We start from the raw sequence: 16831 nt of genomic DNA on the forward strand, positions 1-16831 counted from the left end.
CTCTGTTGTGGTGGGATTCCTTCTGTCCCTGCGTCGCTTTCAGTAAATCTATTTATAACCAGAGTGACGGTGCAAACTTTGCTCTCTGGTTACCAAATCACAGAGAGCAGAGTCACATCACACCTGCCCTGGATCATCATACACACCAGCGGTCAGGAAGTCCATGTTTGAGTCGACGGGAGGATTGTGTTTCTTTCTGGCTGTTTAGTCCATAGCAATGACATCACAGGGACATATAAGTGGAGGATTACTCACCCTGGCTGATGGGAAGTTTCTGGTGGTTTCTGGTAGTTTGTTTCTCTGTACATAAAACATCTTTTGAGTGATTATGATAGACAACAGCATTGCACTTATTATGTCCTACAGTCCCTGCGACCCTGCAGAGGATTAAGCGGCGTACATATAATGTACAGATAATGGATGGATGGATGGATGTCCTACAGTATGACTAGACAATATGATACACATAACTGTCACATTTGGGACAATAACAAAAAGATGCATTTTTAATATACACAAGTGTGTGCTGATTTGTTTGTGTATGACCACTTGTTGACAGGACCACAGATTGATTAATAGATTACACTGCTGTGTGTATGTCACTGGTTAGGTGGGATTCAGACAATTCATTTTTAATGATTATATGACTATGTGATCAAACTGATTATGATAATCATAATGTCAATAATAAATTCTAGTCCTCGCATAAAAAGTTATGGGGATACACTATGAGTGAAAACACTTTTTTTCATGTTCTGACCAATTTTAAGATTATAAATATATAATATTAATATTATATTTTTTCTTCTCTCAGACTAGTGTCTGTAAGAAATGTCCAAAATACACATTTATCTGTTTATATTAGTTCAGATTTCTGTTTTGGACATTGTTGCAAATTGGCATGCACTTAACTAGATTGCTTCCTTTGCATATTCAAAGTAACATTATGTAGAAATTGTCATTTTGTGTGATTTGGCGCCCCCCACAGTTGGAGTGGAGTAGCGTGAAACACCACTGTGATAAACACAAATCCCAGGTCTGTTTGTCAGATGTAATGTCAGATATAGCTTTATACAAACAAACCTCAACACATCATAACAGTGTCATGTGTTGAAACTTGTATGTTGAAGTAAACATGTGTAACGCTGTGATCTGACCCTCTCACTGAAGTTATATAGTGCAGAAACAAGCAATGGAGGGGGGAGACAGAGACACCATTCACCCTGTTACTGACCCATCGACATGATTTAGAAGCTGTGTGTAGCTGCATTATCCCTTTTTCAAGGTCGCAGGGGTTGTTGCTGCAGCTGTCTCTGGGCAAAGGCAGGGTTCACCCTGAACAAGTCGCCAGCTCATCGATGGACGCTCACTGATGGCAGCTGCACATTAGGAGCAATTTGGGGTTCAGTATCTTGCTCAAGGACACATGCAGCTCAGTTCAGCTAGTTACATAATGTTGCTTTAACTAGATAATGTCTCATATGCATATTTAAACATACATTTTTCAGAAAACTTACTTGTAATCTAGGTAATCAATTGGGGCATTTTGACGGCGTTATCTGTTAGTTAAAATCGTTCCCTATTCACCAGTGGACCATCTTCTAATCACCCAGCAGGTGGCGGAGATGGACTGAGACCAAACGCTGTTTTAAAGTCGAGGGTCCCTGTTTGGTTTCAGACGATGAATCTCTTTTGCTGCATTTTCTCGTTTAAAGCAGGACAAATAAATAATGGTAGAGAACAACTTCTCATGGTATTCAAATGTTCAAGCTTTAGCTTATTGGGCATTTTTTAAATTTACTGATCATTCCTTTGTGTTAGATATGAGATGATGAGTCCCAGGATATACAATATGATGTTTTCTTCCTTCTGTTTTCAAAATGTACGTTAATGCTAAATGCCCTAAATGTAATGAAAGCTGTGTCTGTATCAATGTATCAAAGGTAACTCAAATTAAACTAAAAGGTTAATCTGAAAAAACAAAACAAAAAACTCACATTTGAGATAGCAGATACAAATAAAAAACTAGACTTTAGAACAAAATAGTATGGTACAATATTGTACTTCAAAAACTAAATATAATAATATCAAAAATACAGAAATTGTGAAAAGGTGATGGTGCACATGTTTTGCGAGACTAAGTCAAACACTTTCACAAAGACTGTTCTGAACTTTCTAAACTTTGACCCTGTCAAATAACCTCCATATCATCCTGTACATCAAAAAATGAATGAAAACTCAACTTAAGCTAAACTGGACAACAAATAAAAACAAAAACAAATACTATGATAAATGATCTGTTTAAATGACCTCTGATATATTGAATTTCTTTAAAAATAAAAAAAACAGGCCCAAAGAAAATGATCTGATCATTTATCATTTTATTGTTACCATTTTGATTTACATTTTAAAATCTCAGAATTCTTTTTAATTTTTTTTTTTTTTTTTTTACAGTTTATTAAAGTCAACAAAAACAAGTACAAATGCCACATAAACATTCTGTAACGTACATTATTACGGAAGAATGTGAACTGAAAAAGCACAAAACAGTTTTATCTGTTATATATCTCTGAAGTTAAACAATCCAGGAACAGGCGCGTTGCGTTCGTTGTTGCTGTATAAACAGTGGAGGGTTGATACTAACATGAGGACAGTATGTACATTCATCTTTACAACGTCATGTCTCCCGGAGACTTCGCTCAATGATTCCACATGTGAGTTAACAAGACGTGACACTGAGGCCGTGCACTGTGCATGGTATGATCGACTGCGTTACATTAAAAAACAAGTTGTTTGGCAGCAGACTTCATAACAGGAAATGGACCGTTAAAAAATAAGGCAACAATAACACATTTCATTCAAAAGGCTTGTTACATTTTGAGTTACAGTTCAAGGAAATGTGACATATGATCTGTATCAGGATGTTTTCTCTCAGTGAGGGTGACAATGGATTGTTAATTTCAATATATTTATACATCTCGTGAAGGCTGCAGTAAACGATAATGTAAGAAAAGCCAGATAAAGGAAGGACGTAGAAAATAATAAAAGATTGTAAATTCTTAAATATGAGCATTTAGATTATTATGATGTGATAACCAAATTATGACTTTCTTTTTACAAGTCTAAATCAGTGGTCAGTGTTTTTACATCGCAGCCTAGTCGCCACAATAAAATGTTTGCACTGTATGTTTCTGCAAACCGCGAATATGTCAGATTTGTATGTACCATAACAACAGTTGTGCCATTTCATGCTCGCATTACATGTATATGAGCTGATATTCGTGTCAGGTGGCAGCGGTGTTGGGTGTCAAGAAACCACTGTTTGAAGCAGCATTTCAACATTTGTAAGTGTGAAACACCTGAAGAGTTTTAATGCTTGAAAGCGTGAAACCAGTGAATAGCTTCAACATTTGTAAGCATGAAATAACTGGAAAGTTTTAGCATTTGAGAGCTTGAAACCACTGAATAGTTCTATTTGTTAGCATGAAACCACTGGATGGTTTCAATGTTTGCAAGCTTGGAACCACTGAATAATTTTGACATTTGAAGCTTAAAAAACAGAGAATATTTCTGACATTTTTAAGCCTGAAACCGGCAGATATTTTTTAAACATCTGTCAGTGTGAAGCCACTAGATATTTTTAAGGAGACGTCAGGACATTATCCAGCTGTATTTGTGGCAAAAAATTATATTTCTGACGAGATGTCCAAATAGAACCTGGAAACTGAACCTAAAGAAACTTTAGACTTGTAAAGAAATGTAAAGTTTTCATATACCTTGGCAACATTTTTTCTCATGACAGTAAAAAAAAAACAGTTAAGAGTCATAATGACATGTTTTTTTTTCGGGGATATTGCTTTAAAATGTTGTATTACTTTTTCATGTGAGATTTGGTTACATTTTGACAACCTGCTGCATTATCTAACTGTTATTACATCATCACGTGGACGCTGATCAGGGGCTTGACAGTGCAGCAGAACAGATCAAACAAGACTCAGCATTAAAAAGTTTTAAATTGTATCAACAATCAAAACAAAAAATGAGATAAAAATCTAACAGCAGTCAATTTAAGTGAACTAAGACATTCAACGGCTATACTTGACTCAAGAATCCCCATGTTCAACAAATATGATATGAAATTACAGTAAATTCTCTCTCTGTACAATATGAATAATGATATTTGGACAAGCATATGTATATTATAATCTGTGTTGATCATGTGTAAAGGGAATAAATTCGTCTTGATGATTTGCACCAGCGTCATGAATCTGATCCAGGAAAACATATTAAACGACAAACGGTTTCACCGCAGACACCCGTCAACACAGCTAAATGATGTGAAACTGAGTTTAGGAACCGAAAAATATACACGTAGTGGTCACACAGACGCTTGAAATAATGCTGAAGTGGAACTCTTGTACACTTTAAATTTCTCTTTATTGGCTAGACAATGGATTGGTCGTTAATGTGACACTTAGTGAGGAAGTTTATCACACAAAGACTTCTATCACTCACACACGCACACACAGACACACATACAAATGTGTGCAGACTCACAGCTGCACAGAGCTAAATCTGTTTGTTTGCATAACGGTGCCCCAGCTCGTATTACGGCGTCTGAACGATATGGCAAAGCCTAAATGACAGAATTTTCTTACGTGTGTCACTTTGTCAGCAGTAAGGAGGACGGAGTGATGGGGCATGGGGGTCTGATGCACTGAAGGGGTTAACTTCTGTAAATATCTGTGATAGAAATAGTTCTCGCTCAAAAAGTTGCAGGCCCTGTTTTTTAAATCTTCCATCTTAAGCCTATTTTATTCTTACTTATATTCAAACATAATACAGATACTGTGCGTAGCCAACGGGCCGTCTACTGCTCGCTGGCCTTGCCTTTAAACTTGACCACCATGACGGTGATGTTGTCGGGGCAACCGCGATAGAAGGACTGGAGGACGATGCTCTTGGCGCCGAAATGTGGCTCGTCCAGTCGCTCTCTGATGAAGCGAACCGCCTCCTCGTTGCTGAAGGTATCCCACAGGCCATCCGACGCCAGGATCATGAACTCTGGCTGCAGCTTATCCAGGTCAAACGACATGATGTCGGGATCGGGGACGACCACGTTGAGGTTCTTCAGGGGGTAATCGCCCAGAGAACGGGACATGGCCAAGATGCCCTGGACACGCCACGAGCCATTGAAGCTGATGAACCCGCCTGAGGAGGAAGACAGAGGGGAAATGTTTGGATAAGGAGTGGGAAGTGAAACATAATGACAGAGCAACACAAAGGTAAGGGGAAAAGTAGAGAAACAGATGTTTTCCTCGTTACTGCCATCAAACTGCGAGATACAAGACGATTTTTTTTTCTTCCTCTGAACCAGTTGGCACAACTTCTATTCATTTTTCATCAACTAAGAGACGTCAAAGTTCGAACAATAATATGGATCGCTGCCACCAACATGTTTCCACTCAGTGCTCACCGTCCATGCTCATGGAACGGATTGTTTATGTTGGACACATTTCAATTCATGTCACATCCTGCGAATACAGCTGCGTGTCCTCTGTGGGCTCCAACAGATTTGCAGGCAGGGAACTGTACTGGAAATGACTGGATAAGATGAAGACTTCCATACTAGGTCAGGCTGCCTTCCTAGCTCCTTGTATGTAAGTTCTGGACCAGCATTTAAAAAAGAAACTCTGAGGTGAAGAGTTCAGGCTATAATAAACTCCCATTATGTGTAACTTTCTATAAACTGCACTTAAGTGGGCTAAAATCCCCAAATTCCCAGAAAAAAAGCAGAGAGGACTGGACTTCTCTGTCCTCAGTAGACGATACTTCTGCCTCTTTAGGCTTGACATAATTGTTGGGAACATGTTTTGTATAAGTGACACTTAATGAGACGTGATCTTTGTCGTTGGTATTCAAACCAAAAGTGTCAACACGAGAACAAGACTCAACAAACAACCTATTTTCTACAGAACTGCCCGTCCTCCCATTAAGATACAGAATATAACAGAAAAAAGGAAATAAAAAATACTAGTAAGCAAAATAAGTATTTATATCAACAACAAGAAAAGATTCTGTATCCGATTTTCAAGTTCAGATCTAAAGTGTCATACACTAATAGGAAATCAAAACCTAAATGACATTTGCGTTCGTGCTGCTGCTGAGACTCCTTCAGTCGCCCTCAACACCCCAACTTGAATAGCTTATTTTTGTTCCTTGATTAATATTCATTTATTCATTAGACCTTATAGTTTGTTTTTCTGTGTGTGTTGCTTAGAGAATTAGAACAGAAATTCTATTACACAATTTGGTGTGGCATAATGACAACGGGAGTTACAGAATTCATTATTAGCGAAGAAACATTGAGGAATTTGTCTTACACTTTATATTTAATATTTAAAGTGAGACCCAACTTATTCACTGTATTCTGAGGCTCTCCTGATTTACAGTTGATCTGATTTGGGGCGTTCTTATATAAACTATTGATGGTTAAGTTGTCTCAAGTGTTTGTTGCAGTCTGCGGCAATTATGCCTGTTATTATTATTAAACATTCAGTGCACTGACAGGAATAAATTTAACACTTAAGAGTTACAAACGTTTAAAGAAAATCTTGTTCCCCTCATTAATATGTAAATGTATACAACAAGGGGCTCCAAAATCTAATCAGATCATCAGCACTACCCCCTGGAGCCTGTGGAGCAGGTATAGAGTTTTTATAGAGTCATTAATTGCTCTTGAGTGTCTGTTTGCAAGAATGTTTCACCGAGAGACAAACACTGGCATAAATAAAATAAAGCTTCCCCATGAGAGGGGACTATTGTATAAGTGGTCTTTATTGGTATTCTAGCGGTATATGAGGGTTTATGATTAAAACATTAGGTAGCCACTCTCTCTCTCTCAGGTCACCGTGAACTGTGGGGAATCTCAGCATCTGCAATGTCATAATTGTGAGCATGTTACATGAATAAGTTAACAGCAACATAGTGCAAACTGAAATCTATGAGTTTTCTTCCATTACCCAATTAGACCATTAGATGGAGATGCTGGGCCGTCCTGATGGTGACCACACCATCATCTGGCAACCAGCCATCAAACTCGGCTCAGCACAGCGAGTATGCAGATACGGTAGGAAGGAGAATTATGTCCACAGATACACCTTAAACACTGTGCACTGCCTGGCTGCATTTGATAACACGCTGCTTTAGAGGCATACTGTGTTATCAGGCAGCAGGGTTTGATGTCAGCCTGAGCTCAGAGACAGAAGATGTGAAAGAAAGGATAGCGGTGCTCAGCTTTGATCATAAGAAGACTTATTTTATGCTTTCAAGACAACAATCTGAGTTGTGGTGTTCCCTGAAGTTCTGACTTTAGCCTTGTTCTGCAGCTAATAATCAGCTGAGAAAAGTCTGGACTGCAGCTGTTCGCTCACCAGCCTTCTTGATCCTCTTGCGTTCTTTCAGCTGGTAAGGTTTGTGGTCGTGCGATAGAGGGATGGCATTGCCATCTTTATCGCAAAGGACTCCACGCGAGTCTCCGACGTTGGCCACTGTCAACTCCTTATCAGACAGCAGGGCCACCAGGCATGTAGTGCCTGAAACAGATGGAGGAGAGGGGAGAACAGCAGGGGACCAGAGAAAGATGAGAAGGAGCAGGAGAAGGTGGGGGAGAAAGAAGGTGTAATGTAGTTAATTATCTGGGAATAAACATAGAAACAAATACAACCAGGATAATCCACCACAGCAAATACCTGACAAATCATTCAACAAGAATAAGACTGGCCTTCTTTGAGGTAAATGCTAGTGTTCTAAACACAGAGTACACCTGAGGCAGTGTCTTCAGTTTTGCTAACCCAGGAACCAGATGAATCTGCCAAGCTCAGGTTTTATTTGCTCCGACAGATGTGTCAGGGCCCCCTCGTGTTTAGAGACCCATTCCAGGTGAGCTCCACCCTCCAGCCAGTCACAACCATTAACAGTGGTTTGGGTATGGGTTTCATTCGCTCACCTGCCACTCAACCCAAAGAAGTTTTTAAAAATAGCAGAACTTTAAGAGGAGAGGTTGTGTGAGTTGCTGAGAGTTTTTAAACATCTGTATGATGCTACTTTGCCTGAGCACATGGACAAACTGTTACTACAGAAGAGCTCGGAGGAGACTGGATGGGAATGAATGTGAGTTGGATGGTGATGAAGGAAGAAAGGGAGGTGCATGTGAGACAGATTTGACTCAGAAAGACGCCCTCTAGTGGCTGCATTGCTTAACATCCACACTAAAATAAAGGACACGTGGAAGTGGACAGTGGCGGGTATGTCGTCTGAAGCGGGTGTAAAGGGAGCATGAATGAGCCTGTATTCGAAGAGACTTGGAGGTGGAGCTCACTAAGGTCTGCTGTGTTTTGAATGCACCAGTTATTCATTTTTAACACATGTCATGTAAAATCAAACAATTCTGCCTTTTTTTTAATCTTGTGGTTATGACTCCAATATGAAAAACTCATGTTAGGCAGTGCTGATCAATTCTGTGTTAGTATTCTGTTTACCAGGCTGCCAGTTGTTTTCTGCTTGAAAATGGACAAGGAACCGTCTGACTTGCTCCAGTCGCTCAGTGCTACATCTTACATTTTGTTGTAGGTCGTACTCAGATATTCTACTCTCAGCCCGTCATTAACGCTGCTTGATGATCAGATAAATTTGGGATTTAGTCAGGTGGTGCCAGGCCACAGTTTTACAGGCATTTGGTTATAAGCCAAAGGAGTGGACAATTAAACTTTAATGGGATGATGACAATAGATGAAAAGTCGCAGCACGAACAAAGTTATCAGAGTTCATCCTGAGGTAGCAATCCTAATTGTTTGTTTACATATTTGAGACCAGACCAGAGTGGTGGTCCAACAGACAGACTGATATTGGCATCCATAAAGCCTCTGTGCCAGCGAGGCTATAAAAATCCAATATTGCCATGAAACAGTCTGCGAAGGCTGACAAAAACATGGTTCATATCGTCGTATCACCCAACTCTAAATGATAACAACCTTAATTAAAAACTCCAGTAATTTAAGACAAGACTTTTTTTAAGATACACTACACACTACACTTTCAATACACACCCTTCCGCCCTGCACTGAAGTGAAACACATGAAGCTATGTGCAAACTCTTTGAAGAAACTTCTCTTCCTTGTACCACTCTCCAAAACGCTTTCATTTCTTCTCCCTCCTTCCTTTCTTTGTTTAGCTTCCCAGCCAGGCAGAACAGAGTCTGGACTCTGAATCTGAGGCCTATTGTGTGAGATTCAAAGTCCCGGAGAGAAAGCACAGATCTGCCTTTTTGGCCATCTGCGCAAACAGAGAAAAGACAAAACTGAAGAGAGAGTGAGGCGAACAGTGGAGAGGTAAAAAGAAAGGAAGCAGGGGGTCCTACTAGCCTGGACCACCCGAACAGAAGCAGAGAGAGAGAGCGAGAGAGAGAGAGAGAGAGAGAGTGGGAGGATACAAGGAGGGAGACAAGAAAATGGGACATACAGTGGAGACGTTCTCAAGAGGTAAAGGCTAGAACAAAGCTGGCTTAAATGCCATCACAGGAGAGTGGATGACCTACTAACTTTTGAGGCTTAACTTTAAAAGTTTCACATCCTGATGAGATATTGACTGAATTAAATACATTTTTCACTCCATAAAGGCTTCATCCATTCATTTCACATCTACTCTGTCCCACCCCATGCAGTCAGTGAGTGCATTTACACATTGCACATTAAAGTCCTGGTTTCAAGAGGTACCCTGTTTTTCATCATGTTTGGGATACCGCGTTCACATGGAACACGAAAAACCTTGCTACACCTCTTCCAAAGTCCAACTCAAGCACATCATATCCTTTATAATTATGCTAAGCCAATATAAAACAATTTACAGTATGATGAAAGTAATCTTGTTACAAGTTGTTTCAAGCATTTTACCCAGAATTCCACCACTTTTTAAACCTTGAAAACACTACGTTTTAGGGATTTCCAGCACTTGTATGAACATTAGATATCCAAGTTTCTGATCATCTGCCTGTTTGATCTCCTAACTATCTTAACTGTTGTTCCATATGTTCATAAACCAGGACGAGGCGTTTACATGTGTCAGTATCCTTGTGTTTTCTGTTGGAGTGCTCCAGGTAGCATGTCCAGGGATAAGGCCTGGTCCAGGTTTCTGTACCAGGATATGAGGACTACATTCATTGTAAAACTGCATTTGAGTGGAAGACCACATTGTGGAGCACTGACTTGCCTCCACATGTGCGAAACATAACCAGGATACTAGAGCGCATAAACATGCAGCAGTGGATTCAGATGAAATGGAGAGCAAGAGTTGAGGAGGGCGGGAGAGCTTTGGAAAGGAGATTACTCAGCGGGACAATGATTTTATTGTTCCCATTCAAAGCTTTGGGTGAGAAAAAAAAAGTGAAAATTGGGCAAGGAAATAAATATGCAGCAGCTGGAAGTGAGGCCAAAAATGAATGAAGTGAATATTGATGCCACTTAATTGTAAATGACTTACTAAATCTTTCATGCAGTTTGTGGAAAAATCCATTTCTATTAGTTTCATCATTGTATGCATCCATAATCCTGCTGCTCGCGCCTATAGCTGCCGCTGCCCCGTGCCATGCTGTCCAGCTAATTATCCATATCTGGTTCGCATGGCGATCCAGATAATGGACTGAGTTGCCTTACTAGCACACCCTTCTCCAATTAGCCCAGCAATGCCATGCACACGTTCAGCACTCACTATTAAAATGGCACAGTGGCCTGCGTGCACCCCGTGCTCATGTTAATTATTGGCACAGCTCGGCCAGGCACACCTTCAACACTCCGATAAGATTAGCATCTCAGCCCCGGTTAGTCCCCGACTCCAATTTATATCATTGCACTGATTCAGTCTCGTAGCTCGCAAAGACTCTTTGTTTGTGCTCTGAATAAATCTGCAGACTACAAGTGTCCATACAGCACCAGAATATATCTCATGGATTTATGCTCTTCTCCAAGCTGCTTGGCATTTAGGTGAAAAATGTGAGGGCAGGACTGCCAACACCCGGCTCACCCCGGCTCATCTTCTCCTTCAGAGCCTTTTCTAAAAAACACTACCTGCCCATTAGTCCACCCACAACATCAGATTTTTTCCTCTCAGAGCTGCCTACCTGTCTTACTGTACTTGGCCTCCTTGGACTTTCACCATTAACATTTATAGCAATGCTATTTTTAGCATTTTGTTCTGTGCAACTCTCTGCATTTGCATACTATGTCCCAGTGAAGCTTTAAACAGTGTCTGCTTTCTATGATGCGTCATTTTGTGTTCCATTCATTATTATCTATCCTACGTAACTAGCTGCTTCGGCCTTTATGGGGCCATGTGTGAGATTCGTCTGTGTGCTATTTGTATTTGAAACCACCCAATCATTTCCTTTGATTGTTTCTTGTACCTTTCCAGTTTTTATTTTCCAAAATAAAAGAGCAGAGTAGTCATATCTTGGCAAAGCATGTGATGGGGTTTATGGCAACACTGACAAACTCCACCTCATGGGACTCCAGCTTTGCACTACTATTAAAATTGTGGACTCACAGTTTAAAATAAGGGTTGCAGTCAGCAGCAGAACCAGATATCAGCTTTTTCATTTACTGTGTTTTCTTTTTATTAACCATAATGTGACCCGACCAGCTCGGTCTGAATTCAAATTCCCTCCTTCTGGTCTTGCAGATTGAGCCCTCGTGGACTTCAGTTGTATGAACTGTGACGTGTTCACCATCATCACATGAAGTCCACAAGGATGCAAAACTGTAATATAAGCCGCTGATGGTAAGGCCTAAAAAAATGTCCTGTCCAAGTGGACTCTCTGGAAGTCTGTAGGAAGTCCACTTGAGGCCACTTTTGGACTGGATGAACTGTGGGTTTGGGCTGCCCTCAGCATTTGCAGTCTTCCCAGGAACAGTAGTAAAAAGTGGTCAAGTCTGGACGTTTGAATTCAGCCTAAAATTAGGATGTGTTGTGGTGGTACAGGGCTAATATAGCCTCAACCTGCTAACCTCAAGCAGAGATGAGGAACAGGCTCACCTCTTCCTGACTCCACATCTCCAGAATGTTTCTTTGTCAAACTCGTAGTCTTCAGAACAAACTTAGACTGACTTAAGTGACATCTCTTGTATCAATTAATCAGACTTCCTCTGGAGCCACAAAAGGCATAACAACTTTTTTCAGATATTCAGGAGTATTCCCCAAGACCTGAAAGTCGGTGGATTTCCCTTTTAAGATAATAAATCTCCTTCCTCCTCACAAGTGGATGCAGAGAAATAAAGAGTTTTGTGCCTGGAGTCCTTTAATACTTCAATTTAAAACAGAAAAATCTTGGTTTTTTCATGCAGACAGTCAAAGCTATTTAAATCCAACATCAAACTTGCAAAGACTTGAAACTTGCTTGAGATAATGGATAATTCATCACAAAGAAAAACTCACCATCTTAACTATCTAATGGTCCTGCAGCCATGCAGAGAGCAAGAACTACTTTAAAAAGTCTCCTTGTCAAGTTCAGAGAAATGTCTCAGGCATGGGAAATTTTAAAATTCAGCTGCCAAAAACCACTGCTGTGTGGTTAGCTGACATGAACTGTCATTTCTCAGATGTCAGAGTCTGTCAAACATGGTTGAGGCTACATGTTTTCTGTTCATTTTTGTGTATAATGCACATTGAAAGAGATTTGAAATGGGAAAATATTTTAAATGTATTCTAAATATCTTCTTCAGTTTTATCTAATTGACTTAAGTGGAGTTCATTAAGCATTTTGTCTTTTTGTATCCTGCAAACATACATTGTCTAGCTATAGATCTGCAGTTTGTTTAACCTGTACACTTGAATTACCATGAATCAGGACCAAGAATAGAGCCCGTCCGTATCCAATATACAAGATCAATACGAGGAAGGCACTTTACTTATTGATTGCTGTCAGTTCAACTCATTTTTGACCCTGTATTGTTTGCCCACCTACACATCTGGGATGTATTTCACAGCTGGGTGCACTGGCTTTGAGTTTGAAGAAACAATCGCAGGCCCACAGATCTTACCTGGAGGAGTCACCTCCCCTTCCAGTCCGACAGTCAGCTGTAGGCCAACAGCTAAGATCACTTTTTAGTGTGCAAAACAGAATCAAAGAATTTTACAGGAATAATTCTGACCTGAGAAGCTCAGAGTTTGACACAAACAGCAGAGGAAGGGCTCAATCAGCATGGACGAGTTACTGTGGTGATTGAGAATTAATGTCAGAGATTGTGTACATAACACGGACTGTAAGTCCAGTGTGGGTGTCAATATTTGGTGCCGCCATGGTTCAAATGTTGTTGTATTCCGCTCGACAAACAAAGTGGAATCTAAAAGAGGAGACACTGCAGAGTTTGAACGAACTGCTGCGAACGTACTCAGTGTGAACAAACATTTAGTTAAAGGGGAATGGAATGTAAAGCGCTTTTCAAAGTACTCAGACAGAAAAACACAGAGAAAAAAAACAATCTAACATCATTGGAGTCAGAACAGAAGAAATGACTCATAAAGCAATCATCAACAATGACATCAACATTCAGCTAAATGTAATCAGAAAACAAACACAAAGATTGGAAGAATTAAAAAAAGGGAGAGAAAACAGGGGCGTTGGAGAATGTTTATATTGTCTGTAAAGTCTGGTGAACATTTTTAACTAAGGAAGAGGCAAATAGTTATAATGACTTTGTAGAGGGACTGTAACTGATTGAATCTTATTTTCCATTACCATCTTGGCTGGCAACTGTTACGAAAACAAGTCAAATCAAGATGAACAATTATTGTGCCACATTCTTTTTATTTTAGCTCTCATTTTGTCTCTCAATCATCAATCTTATCTCTTCATTTATCATATTATCACCTCTACCAAGGAGGTTATGTCTTCACCCATGTCCACTTGTTTGCAGGTTTGTCAGCAGGATTGCAAAAACCCTACTGAATGGATTTCCACAGAACTTGGTTTAAGGATGGGACTCGGCCCAGAATATCCACCATTAACCTGTGGTGCAGAACCGGATACGGGAATGGATCCAGGACATTTTTTTTTCACAATATTTTACATTGCTAACTTTTTCAGACATTTTCATTTATTCCTCGGGGAGTAATGCAATGGTAAAAAAACATGAGGCATATTTAAGTGTCTGGCGTAAATTATGGTCGAGCAGTTATGGATGGTTTTAAATTTAGAGTGATACACGGTTATAGAGTTTAATGTTCGATTAAATTAGATTGATGCGCTCTGAGTAAAATTCTAGTTACACTATTAAGGTTGGATTATATCAATGTCTACTGTGTGTTTTTTAAAATTAAATAACAGCATGATGGCATGAAGTCAAGCAAGTATAACATCTTCTCCCTTTTGGCACATAATTGATTTCTAAAATGTTCTGCTTTCTGGCTGTTCAGCCTTTTGACAAATTGACCAAGTCAATATTGTAGTCTGCATTGCCAAGTGTGTTTTTAATGTTGCCGTCAGTGTTAAGAGGTCTCAGTCTCTGCGCACTCTCTGTTTTATGTCACCTGTCTATAAAACAATAAGGCACTGAATGATGTGGCCAATAAATACCTTAAACTGCATGTGAAATTCCTTTTATTCAGAGGGATATTCTTCGGTTCTGGAAGAAGAAGGTGGTTGCACAAAATGTTTTCCCCAAAATAAATGTGCACATAAATCCAAAAACTCTCCTCGTCCTGTTCCCAACCTTCAATTTTCAAGACAGAACCCTTTAGACACGGCGACATTTTCTGCCTGCTCGCTAAAAGTAACTACTGATTATTTGTCTAAAGCACTACTGGACACTTTTGTGCTCTTGCGTGGGAGCGCAGAGACATGTCACACTGCCACATAAAGGTTAGCGCTACCAGAATACCACACCGCATTAAGGAGACTGTTTCCATAATACACTGCAAGCTCGTGGCCATTCCATCAAAGTCCCATCTCCCTTATCTTTCTTTCAAGCGCTTTTGTTCTCTGATAAACAACAGAGGGATGAACGAACAGGGGGATAAATCTGATACGCTGTCGTCCAGGGGACTGGGAGCCGAATTGAGACTTTATCTCTCCATTTTCCCGTCTCTTCCCTCTGTGCCAGCCTAATTTAGGTCCTGATGGGAACAGAAAGCAGGGAGCTGTGCACCCTAAATGGTTCCTATTGTTGAATCAGATACAGGAACAAGAACGCACAACAATTACCTGATCAGCAGACACCCACCACAAGAGACGCTGGCAATAAAGCTAGGACAAATGCTGCAACAAATTCAATTCCTGAATGTCTAATGCTCTGGATAGACACCACAGAAGGGTTTTCATTGTAACGGAGCTTGGCTGTGAGTTTATCCACAACCTTAATGTCAGCCCTTCTTGCTGCGCTGTCCAAATAAAGGATGATAGAAATATAGTGGGATAAGAAGAGGATATCAACAGATCTTTTGGAGCCTGGATGCAACAGGTCACGTAGCGCAAGAACAGTAGTGGTCAGAGGGATCAGGCAGAGAGATTTACTTAGTTCAGCAAGCCGATGCTTTATCTGCAGCTGAGGAAGCAGCGGAGGAAAGGGGGAGGTGGGGATGAAAGAGGATGAAGAGGTCGAGAGCAGGTGAGCATAACAAAAGGTGCGGCGTATCAACCTTTCTGTCTGGAAATAATCGTTTGTTGCCTACGGACTGGGCGCTCCGGCTCTGGAGATTTTAATTCCTCTCTTCAGCAATCAGTGTATCATATGACCCATCATTCTCCAGAGGACGTGAGGCCCTCTCAAAGGCCCTTTCATACCAGTGACCCCTTCACCAACTTTCATGCGAGTCACATGGCTGCCGTCTGTGCACATTTCCATTGAGGTTACAAACTGTTAGGACTTGTAATACATAGGAATTCATGAGGCAAGGGGAACAAGAATGTAGCAGCTTACAATTAGATTACAACTGGAGTCTTACGTTTTGTGATTTTACCCTACATTTCTATTGGCTATGACGACAATGAACTCACCAAAGTGACTGCTGAGATCTGGGAACACAGCGACACAGCTGCAACAGTCAGCCGGGACAAGACACACAATGATCAGACGGTCTTAATCAATATTAAAACATTGTTGTGTTGTGTTCATACATTATCCTTAAAGTTTCCAAAAACATTTAACTGAAATAAATCTGTAGTAGTACTCAAGGCAACAGTGTGTTCAGTCATTTACCTGTCATTACAGCTTTTGGGAAACATTGGATGCGAATGTGACTCCACATAGACAAAACAGTTTACCTCATCCTGTAAGATAGATTTTATTTGGCAGTGGTGGTTGTTTACAAATGAAGACAACAACTCCCATGATGCCACACTACTGCACACTGTCTTCAACTACGTTTCTTGTTTTAATTGTTTTGACTCAAAGACCCACAGAGACAGAAATGAAATACAGCGGTTTTTAAAAGTGGGGCCTCTGATGGCCTTAAGGGGTTAGGGCGGCGAACATAAAGCAAAACATCTTCACCTTGAATCCAACCATTGACCTTTGCGGTGGCGTCAATATATCTCTTACTTCATTGCATGTCAGCCTTTTTCTCTGAACTCTAAGAAAAGGCATCGTGTGAACACGTGAAGTGTCGACTCGTTACACTGAAAAAACTGTGTGCACAACTGAGGTATGGTGAGTCAACCACCAGCTAGGACAGTGTGTAAACTGTGAGTGATGTTCAAACTGAGTAGTTTGAGTAATAACTTTACTGTTCACCCTAGCTTCTTTTGAGACATAACTTATCTTGTTATTTGTCAAGAATCTGCATG

At 40.3% G+C, this 16831-nt stretch overlaps 1 protein-coding gene across 1 annotated transcript in view; it reads right to left on the reverse strand.

The window, feature by feature from the left end:
- Window positions 1-2419: 2419 nt before the first annotated feature.
- ppm1lb (protein phosphatase, Mg2+/Mn2+ dependent, 1Lb) overlaps window positions 2420-16831 on the reverse strand; it is a 53317-nt gene continuing 38905 nt past the window's right edge. The window contains exons 3-4 of the mRNA XM_037119537.1: window positions 7434-7595; window positions 2420-5211 (exon numbers count right to left, since the gene is read on the reverse strand). Coding sequence (XP_036975432.1) covers window positions 4871-5211; window positions 7434-7595 — 503 coding nt within the window. The 3' untranslated portion in view covers window positions 2420-4870. The remainder of the gene's footprint in view (window positions 5212-7433; window positions 7596-16831) is intronic.

This window comes from Acanthopagrus latus, chromosome 2, assembly GCF_904848185.1.
Source record: "Acanthopagrus latus isolate v.2019 chromosome 2, fAcaLat1.1, whole genome shotgun sequence".
Classification (NCBI taxonomy): domain Eukaryota; kingdom Metazoa; phylum Chordata; class Actinopteri; order Spariformes; family Sparidae; genus Acanthopagrus; species Acanthopagrus latus.